Source organism: Helobdella robusta (assembly GCF_000326865.2).
Source record: "Helobdella robusta unplaced genomic scaffold HELROscaffold_5, whole genome shotgun sequence".
Lineage (NCBI taxonomy): Eukaryota > Metazoa > Annelida > Clitellata > Rhynchobdellida > Glossiphoniidae > Helobdella > Helobdella robusta.
This window is the reverse complement of record NW_008705254.1, coordinates 5,969,198-5,979,684: the sequence shown is the minus strand read 5'-3', so window position 1 is coordinate 5,979,684 and position 10,487 is coordinate 5,969,198. Positions and strand designations below refer to the sequence as shown.

At 34.5% G+C, this 10,487-nt stretch overlaps 1 protein-coding gene across 1 annotated transcript in view; it reads right to left on the bottom strand.

The window, feature by feature from the left end:
* The window catches only part of HELRODRAFT_163760 (hypothetical protein), a gene marked incomplete at both ends in the record, with an annotated part of 5,492 nt that extends 1,090 nt beyond the window's left edge, over positions 1 to 4,402 (bottom strand). Inside the window, 2 exons of the mRNA XM_009027541.1 lie at positions 2,104 to 2,308; positions 4,334 to 4,402. Coding sequence (XP_009025789.1) covers positions 2,104 to 2,308; positions 4,334 to 4,402 — 274 coding nt within the window. The remainder of the gene's footprint in view (positions 1 to 2,103; positions 2,309 to 4,333) is intronic.
* Between the last annotated feature and the right edge of the window lie 6,085 nt (positions 4,403 to 10,487).

The window sequence follows — 10,487 nt, the reverse complement described above, 5'->3', positions numbered from 1 at the left end:
GCCTGCGCATGATTTCACATGTCTAATATTATTGAAAGAATTTTGTTGTGACGTGTTGTAAATTGCTTCAGTGCCGACGCCGCGCCACAATTTGATAAAACGTGTTTGTTTGGCAAGCGCTGCATAGAGGACATTGTGCAGTGCATGATTTTCCTCATCTTTGAAGGTTGGCGTTTGTCGGAAGTTGTTGGATTAAACTTTTTCTGACAAATTTAAACAGAACTTCCGGAAGGCATGTTACGTACCTCGACAAACGATCTATGCGAACAGCTGGGATGTGTGCTTGAATTGATTTTAATATTGTTCCTTGACATTGAAGGGATGTCAGATGATTCGAAGCTGCGGTTTGTTGTTGTTCTTTTATTGCTTTAAGCGTCGATTTGATGTCGTTGACGTCAGGAAGCATATTGTCGATTTTAATGAAGTCGCTGAACGATTCGCTCCACAGGCATTTTAACTCCTCGTTTCCATTGGCTTTTAAATAGTTGCGAAGTTTGATCCTCAAAGATTCGGCGTAATGTTTGAGAGATCTAACATTTAATCCACCCAGTTTGAAGGGAAGTGTTAAGCTCTCTGACAGGCAACTACTGATTGGCAATGACAGCCACATTCTCACTGCCTCTACCACCAATGGGTCAAGGTAGCTGCCAATCCAGGTCAACGAGACATCGTATGTCCTAAGCTCAAAAGCCAGTTGTGATGTTATGTATCGTCTTAAAATTTGGAGCTTCCATTGTGCTGACGTATCTAGTTCGCCGACCACCGACAACAAACCTTTTAATTTACCGATTAGCAGTTTCTTGGCTTCTGTGCCCTTTCCTTCAAAGTCGTATATTTTGCCAAGGTATATGAAGTGCCCCCCTATTTTGACTTGAGGAATAGTTCCATCGTCTATGGTCAGCTTTGGAAGGAACTGTTCGTAAACACCATTTTTTTTCCTCATGCCGAATGATGAGCATTTATCTATTCTTATTTTCATACCCGTTTTGTTACACCAAGTCTGGTTGATGTCGATCAACTTTTGAGCACTTTCCGTGCTGTTAGCAATAATTGCCGTATCATCGGCAAACTGCATCCATGCTCTCGTTTTCAAGTTGGCTGTAGGTCCCCAAATGTAGCCGCATTGTTGATATTCAGGCTTTTCCAATATTTTCATTAAAGGATTGAAGCACAAATTGAACAGCAGAGGCGAAAGAGGGTCCCCTTGCAGCACGCCACGTTTGACCCGGATAGGAGGTGTAAGTTGATCGCAACCCGAAACTGATATGGTGTAGTCGGCGTATGTGAATTTTATTAAATCAGCGATCATTGGCGGTATATGATGATGGTCTAAGGTGGATGAGATTAGGTCGTGGCTGACCTCGCCGTAAGCGTTTTTAAGATCCAACAAAATGACAATTATTGTTTTTTGATGTCTTTTAGCGTCATTGATCATGTGTGATAATAGCTGGGTATGTTCGGTCAGTCCGTCGACCTTCGGATAAAAACCTTTTTGGATGTTTTTATTGATGAGGTTGTTTGATTCTAAAAAGTTGTACATTTTGTTGTTAATGCAGGTTGAAAATATTTTATAGAGCGTAGGTTGAAGTGTTATGGGTCGGAAGTTGGCCGGATCATGTGCGTCACCTTTTTTGTGAATAAGCAATGTGAAACCTTTCTTTCAGCATAATGGGATTCTAGAGGACAACCAACATTGCGTAAACAAATTGTGGAGAAAGGTGCGTAATATAGGACATCTTTTAAATGGAATAATTGAGATCTGATCTAGCGGACATGGTGATGATTTTGATCTGTATTTGCGGATTATTGTAGATATTTCGTGGTAGGTAGGAGGATTGATGTTGCAGGGCGTTGTGGGCGCTGGTACGTTTTGTGCCCAATTAGGGAGTTGATATTTCTTTTTGTTGATGTTGTTTAGAATATTGAAGAAATATTTTTAACAATCGATCGAGCTGAATAGTGGTGTCATGTTTTTTTTTGTTGTTGCAAATATTTTTTTGCATGCCCACCAGAATCGTTGTTTTAGTTGAGTGGTGATTGTGAATTTTTTCCCTTTATGTTTAGAAAGTTTTATTGACAGTAGTTTAGAACGAAGGGTCTTACTGGTGTTGATGATCTGGTTGTCGAAGTTGTGTTTGTGTTGGCCTAATATTTTTAGTTGCTTTAGCTCTTTTTTTAGTTCCTTGACCGATTTGTTTGTGTCAGCAGGTAGATTGTGATTTGTATTTGATGGTGCCATAATTCTGGGCAAAGTAGCCATAGATTGTAGATTGAAACGCGTCAACAAAATCATCAAGATTGTCGTTTCCTGGTAGTGATTTTAGATGAAGCTGGAAGTATGTTAGTCGCGACGGCTGGTGACGGCAGCGATTGTTGGCTGTTTGTTGATGTGGTTTGGCTCTCAGGCAGTGGCGTTGTGCTACCTTCGTTTTCTGAGGTTTCTTTCGGGAGTTGCAAAGTTTTATGCATTTTGCATGACCTTTGATGCATAATTAAGCCTTTCCTCCCCTTACAACGTTTACCGCAGCAACACGATATTAAGTTATTATTATTTTCAATGTTAATTGCATCAGTATCAACAGAATTAGAGTTGTAAATTTTTGCTGAAATTTTAACGTTAGATTTAACAGCAGAGCGAACAACTTTGTTATTATTAGTGTTACCTGTATTCATAGTACAACGCCAGGAATGTCGACCTACGTTGATAAATGTTTTACTGCAATACGGACATTTATTAGTATTAGTACTGTAAATGCCGTTAATTAAAAAAACTAAATTTAAATATAAAACTATGAAAATTTTAATTTTAAAAAGTATCGCCATATTTCTTACAATTTTAAAAAACCAATGAACCAGTTTTAAAACTAATTAAACGATAAAATAATCGAGTTATGTACAAGAAACAGTGAGTTGAACAAAGTTGGTCAACTCTCTTGCTCACCTGTACATAATAATAAGAGTAATAATAATGATAATAATAATAATAATAATAATAATTATGGGAACGCTTTTATTTTCCGAAAAACACAAAATGGATAAAATATTATTATAAAAATAAAGTACGTTATGAATTAAAATGATATTCTACAAACATTACTCGCCATAAAGCAAATGGGTGCAAAGAGAATTAAAAACGGTATTAAATTGAGTTCAAATTGCGTTTCTGTCGCAGTAAATAGCGTACGATGACGATATAGCTGAATTAATCAAACTGTTAAGAAATTGATCAGTCCATGTAAAGTTAATTAATGACAATTTAAAAGGTTTAAAGATACCCAAAGGCGAAATTTCAAATGTATTAATTATTAATTTTGAATATTTCAAAATAATAATAGTAATAATAACAATAATGTTGAAGAGGCTGAAAGAAACATTTTCTAGTTTTATGTTTACAAATTTGTATACCATATTAATCCTTATCACTAGCAAAGTTTTCACTATCGAGTATGTCTCCCGCCAAGAAACAACAAAAATGTTTCATCTCACTTCAATCACAATATAGTAATTTGTACGAAATACTGTGATTATTTGCATGGTGTGGCTATAAACATTTACTTGGTCATATTAAACGCAATGTATTTATTTGCAGAAATTTTAAATTATATAATCTACTACATAGCAAACATTAAGAAAGGATGTATTTGGTTAATTCACTTTGCCATATTTTATCAATTGTTTAAGATAAGGGGTGAGTCGATTTAGAGGGAAGTTGCAACTCATTTGTATGGCACTAACAAGTGTCATCTGGCATTCATTCAAACGGTTCAGAACTGCGCAGTCAGATTAATAGCTTGGGTTTCCAACTCTGACAGCATATCTCTAAATGTTATTGGTTGTCGGTGGAGCACAGCATAGAATTTAAAATAAAAATGAAGAAAAAGTTGAATAATTTAGTGACTGGCGTCGATTGAGACCTGCAGGGCGTGCATATCTTTTAAAAAATCTCATTTTGGGGTGAAAACTTATCCAGCTGCTTCAGTCAAATCTTGAAACTCGGTGCCGATTGATTTGAAAGTTTAGGCTGAGATCAGTTGCAGAGTTTCAAAAGTAGTTCGCATTTTGAAACACTAATTTTTAACAAAGCGAAGCATCAATCGCATTTCTGAAAATAATGCAAAGAGCAAAAAGGTTTCACAGTTTTGTGTCATTAACAGTTGTTGTTTTTGCTGCTATTATTGTCATTGTCGTTGCTATTATTGCTAACGTTGTTATAGAACTAGTAAGATGGGAGCCAGCAATAAGAGGAATAACATTGTGCGGTCCAACAATAGAGGCCACATAAATAAGAAACAAATTAATTAGTGTTTTTCATGCAGGACAGTCACGTTAATACCTGCAATTGAAATGATGGTTGTAAATAAGCCTGGCAATCAGATTGGCCGCAGACGAGAAGGCGAGCCATTGAAAGACAATAATGCGGCATTTATGCATCTGTTCTGCGTATTAACGGCACGGCCAACGTTGCAGTCATTAATATTCAGTTTACGAGTCTGGCAGTGTCCTGTTATGTTAGGACCGTAATTGCAATTTTTGGAAGGACGTGGCTGGTTTTCTTGTGTTGTGGCGATTGTCTCGCCACTGCAACGAGGAGATTATACTGCAAGACAAAACATTTTGATTAGGATTTGGTTTTGTTGTTGTCATCGTTGTGTTTTTTCAACGCGCCATAGTGCTGCTTGTTTTGTTGCAATATGTTGCACCCGGCAACTGAAAGATGTTGTAGTTGATTAATTAATTGTGTCAATTGTAGTAAGGTTATCGTAAACAATTTAAGTTATTTTGCGAGTTCCGTGTAACATATGATAATAATTGCAATGCTGGTCAGATGTTACGCTCATTATTTTGAAAGGAAAATAAGGATATTTGATATTATTCAAAATAGCTTGTGTTACTGTTATATTTTTGAAAATTAAAGTTTTTGTCATTATGACATTATGAAAGTTTTTTAGCACGGTAAAAATGAAAAGAGTAACTCTTTTAATTTTTTTCATTCCAACAATAAGTAAAAATGATTTAGGTTATATTAGTCGCGTCAATTTACATTTGGAACCCGGAGTAAATCAGTGATGACGTTGATGATGATGATGACGTCATGACAATGATGATGAAGTCATGACAATGATGATGAAGTCATGACAATGATGATGAAGTTATGACAAGGATGATGTCGTCTTTGGCCGGCGTTTGTTCGGTTTAGAAAATAAAAATAAAATTTTATTCAGTGTCTAGTCAAATGTTTAGTTCAAAATATGAGCCAGATTAAAATGAAACTGCACGTCAAAAATATATTCAGTTCTAAAATTGTATTTTCCATACTTTCTACAACATGGGAATCAATGGTTATCATAAAAATGCTTTGAAAGTTAAAACATTAAATAAAATTGGAAAAAACATATTTCAGTGAGAACTTCCTATCTATTGTTATGATCAGTATCATCATCAACATCTCCATTTTCGTCATTATCAACATCTTTGCCATCACTGTCATCATAAACATCGTCATCATATTCGTCATCGTCAACATTGTCGTCATCAACAGCATCATTAACATCATCATCACCAACATCGCCATCTTCGTCACCATCAACAACAACATTGTCGTCAACATGATCGTGACATTATGGCAAGAGATCTTTCAAATTATTGTATATGTTCGTGGGGAGAGACGTGACAGTGATACGACAATGATGTGACAGTTATGTGATGATGTTGTGATTAGGGCATAGTTATGATGTATTTTGCAGACATGTGAGTTAAATTGTGTGTACGTGTGTCTGTGTGTGTGTTGTGTGTGTTGTGTTGTCTGTATGTGTGTGTATGTGAAGATATGTTGAAGTGATAATGGCGTTATGTCGATGTGATGTGATAAGAAAAACATGAAAAAAATAAATCACTGATGATGATAATAATGATATTGATAAAAATGATATCCATAATATTAAAATTAGTAGTGTATATAAAATGTTAGTAACTAAATGATACCGACATGACATGCAGTCTTCTGTAATTACGACGTACGATTATGAAGATGACCGAAATGATGACAAATTGGAAAAAATTACGATAATGGATGAAAATAATGATGATGAATTATTATAATGATTAAAATATTTTTGGCATAGACACAATATCAGATACTTACGTGAAAAAATACAACGATAATAAGGTGAGAATGATGTTGCAAATCCATTTCACTATGACAAAAAAAAAACAGAATTAACAGTTCAAGAATCGAACATGGGATTAATAAGGCTGCTTTTTTCATAAAAATTCATTTAAAACATTCTTTTAAGCAATGACTAATTTGATTTAATTAAAAAATTATTCGATGAAACATGGAGTGAATTTATTCTTTTCTGTGTAACTCGTAGCATGGATAATGTTCTATTTGGTCAAAAATTTAGATCCAAAATGCAAGCAAAATAAAATCATCTACAACACAAATGTGACACCAACATGACATCAACATGAATGACATCAACATGACATCAACATGAATGACACCGACATGATATGATGACAGAAGAATGATAAACACACGCACTGCAAATAACAACGTGAAGAATTATATTTCGGAAAGAAAGGTCGTTGACATTTTAACATTCGAAGTTTATCAAAATAATGACTAAGTAGATAAAAAAATCGAACAAACTCATTCAGAAATATAATATATATAAAATTCTCATGGAACAGTAAAGGCGCGCAAGCTCAAGTGTCGACATGTTCAACTTCGCAGGTATGAAGTTGTTTCAAGATGTTTCATTTTTAAGTTGTGGAGAGAGATGTTGGAATGAATTTTTTTATTAATGAATTTTTATATCGGCTTGGTTTCTGTTGTCAATGTTCAAGGTGGTTTGTTTGTTATATTTCTGAAGTTATAATTTTTATAACAATTTGAATCGAATGTTCTTACTATAATAACTGTTATGTCTAGAGATGACTTTGTGTTGAACTATGTGTACGTGATAAAACATACGTGCTTGTTGTTCTGCTTAGGTGTGTGTGATTGTTTGTGTGTGTGTTTGAGTGTGTGTTTGTTTGTTTGTGTGTGTGTGTTGTGTTGCGTTGCTGCGTGTATGTCGTCTTGAGTGACTGTGTTTATGGCACTGGCACGAAGGTGAATACGACGTTCATACGTGTTATTTTGCAGGCATGTGAGTTAAATTGTGTGTGTTGTGCATGTGTTGTGTGTGTATTGTGTATGTGTGTGTGTTGTGTGTGTGTTGTGAGTGCGTGTGTTGTGTGACATGCGTGCGTGTTATGCTAATTTTTGTAAAGTTTTTTCTCGTCCTGCGCTCTACTCTGCCTAATGTTCTTGTCTTAATTTGTGTTTCTACATTTCAATGAAAGGTTTATTATCTGTTTAAACAAATATTTGTAAAGTTTAATGTATTCAGCCATTTGAATTGGGTTCTTGGAGTTAAGCGACATTCAGCACTACCCCGCAACTGTAACCGATGCACTAAAACATTTGGTCAACTTTTCCTATGTAACATTCTTTGTTATCATCGTTATTATTGCCATGACATTTATTATGCAAAACTTATTGTTATACTGATTTCCGTAATTCCCTGATCTGATGTTATCTGTTAGCACGCATCACATAACATCACATAACTCCATGACAACAACTCCGTGACAAAAACACACACATAAAGCATCCATAAATATACACAAATAATTATTTATTTTATAAAATATATGTATGTGTGAAATCTAGACACACACACACGCGCGCGCATACACGCAAACACGTTCACACGCACACAAACACACGTACACGTAAACACACACACACGCGCACAAACACTCACACCTCACACGCTCTTGCGCAAAGCCTGGAGATGACATTATTCATCATTGATGTTCGCCATTGTGATTTACGTGCACACGTCCAGATCATTCCGTGTCGGAAGATGTTTGCTGCTGTCGCAAGATGATGAAGGTGATGATGATTATGAATTGCTGCTGCTGTTGATGATAATTATAACGATAGTGAAGGTTGGAAGGATGATCTCTCGATAACCTGGATGGTGATAACATTGATGGTGATAACCTGGATGGTGATAACCTGCCTTATGATGATGTTGGAAACGGTAGTAGAACGAGGCTAAATATATACTAAGAAGTTCATTTACGATGGTATTGATTGTAGATGTAGACTATGTTGAAAAAGATGATTCATAACTTATTGAGATGATGATGAATAAAAAAATGTAAAGTTATTTGGGCATTGCTCGCTCATATTAATCAAAACATTCAGTTATTTGAGGAACAGTGATGATGGTGGTAGTTATGGTGATTACGACAATAATCTTCGCAATGATAATGCCTTTGATGTTGTCGGCTCTGATGTTTGATCAGAGTAAAACAAATTATCACTAATGACTTACGAGATGGTGTGGTGGTGGTGGTGGTGGGTGATACGCCTGGTCCTGTTGTTGCAGGAACCAGTTTCAAATATAAACAGATCCCAACCTATTATCCCATGTCATTGTGTCTGTCTGATCCGTAGATTCATTCGCGTGTATTTGTTCGTTTGTTTGTTTGTGTGTGTGTTGTTGATATTGTGAATTAATTAAGAGTAAACTAACTAACTTTTTAATATTTCTCTTGTAAGTTACTAATGAAGATAAGTTTTTTGTCTTCAATGAAAATTATTTCCCAGTGTTTTGAATGTTTCGTTCAATGATCCGAACGACTGGAGGCGACTGGCATTGGAGTAAACAATTATTAATATTTTAATATAATGAATGAACGTCAACTTTTCACATTCTAACAGTTGTTTATGTTGTTGTTGTTGCATCAGTTCAATTGGCATGATGTTGTTGTTATTGTTGTTGTTAAATTATTTCAAATAACTTTGAAAACCAAACTCTTTTGGAAGAAACAAGCGCTTTTTGCCAAGAAAATATTAAATTACATTTTAAAATGAACTTTTGCCAAAAATTTTCTTCTCTTTAGAAATGTTTTTTAACGCAACTACACGACTGCCAGCTAATTCAGAATTCTATTCTATTGCCGTCTCAACTTAATTATTTTTTAAAGTTGCGTAACCTGATTAGTGTTTTATTTTACTTTCAAAATTTTTGTTAATGGCATATTTTAACACTCTTTCCATCCTACCATGAGGTCTTGTCTGTTTTGAGATTCGCTGGAGTTTGCACATCGTCAAGGACGTCAGTTGGAACTTTCATGCTCCCGAGATATCCTCGCTTCAGATCATGAGATGCATGCAGAGGATTTGAAGGTCGAACGTTTGCAAAGTAGCAGGGCAGGATATTCTGATTGCTTGCAGCTGCTTCCAATTTTTGTGAGTACGTTTTTAAAACAAACGAAAATATTTACTCAGATTAAATACGGCTCTCCTGTGTACACGAATAGAGTTTTAAGTTATACATGCACGATTTCGTTGAAGACAAATAAAAATTTTTAAACTTGTTAACATGAGAGACGACAAAACTTTTGATATTTTATATTTGAAATATTTTTTGATCTGTTAGAAAACTGAATGAAAATTGAATGAAAAATACCATATTTCTGAGAAGTTACGTGCTCAGAAGATTGAACAGTACATTTTATAAACACATAGGCACACATAGTGACGGAGAAAAATAAAAAGAAGCCTTCAGAACTTCAAAAACTGACGCGATAAGTTGGAAAGACCACAACACGAGCGCATTTAATTTGATATTACACTGAAATAATTGTGATGAAAATCAATAAGAGAGGCTCACAGAAAACAAATTTTGAAAGAGTCGATGGTTAGCTGCATGTCGTTGTCCTTGCGTTCTCACATGATTGCTTGTTGCATGCTGTCGAGTGTTGTCGCATGTTGTTTGTGTTGCTGTGTATCAGGATTGTATTTTATTGATGGTGTTGTTCTGTCCGCTGCATGTTTTGTTTTATTTTCAAGAGGGGGCGCCTGAATAAATTTAAAAAATGGAAAAATGAGAAGAATAAATTTCAAACCAAAACATTCGCACGCACATAGAAAAACAAAAAAATGAAAAATCAATGACTGTTTAAATTCAACACCATCACAAATTGTCATCTTTTTATAAAAAGACAGTCTTATTATATTCACATATAAATGAATTTGTACTTATTGTTGGAAACATTTAAAAAATCTCTTTGCCTCTTTCATTTTAAACAGTTTTAATCACCATTGCTTATATATATGAATTATATACACATGAATTATATGTACGTATATATATATATATATATATATATATATACAAATTAATATAAATAACTGAAAAACTCAACTACAAGCTGAAAAATGCCGAAAATGCAGTGATCTTTGTAAATACATAATTGTATATATATACATATGTACAATGTACATATTTTTTAACAAGGCTTCAAGTCTCCTGTTATAAAAAAAAACCCAAAACATAGCTTGTAGGGTTATTTCCCAAGAAAATAAAACAACATCAATAATACATTAATTCTAAATAAAATAAAACATAAAAATTAATGAA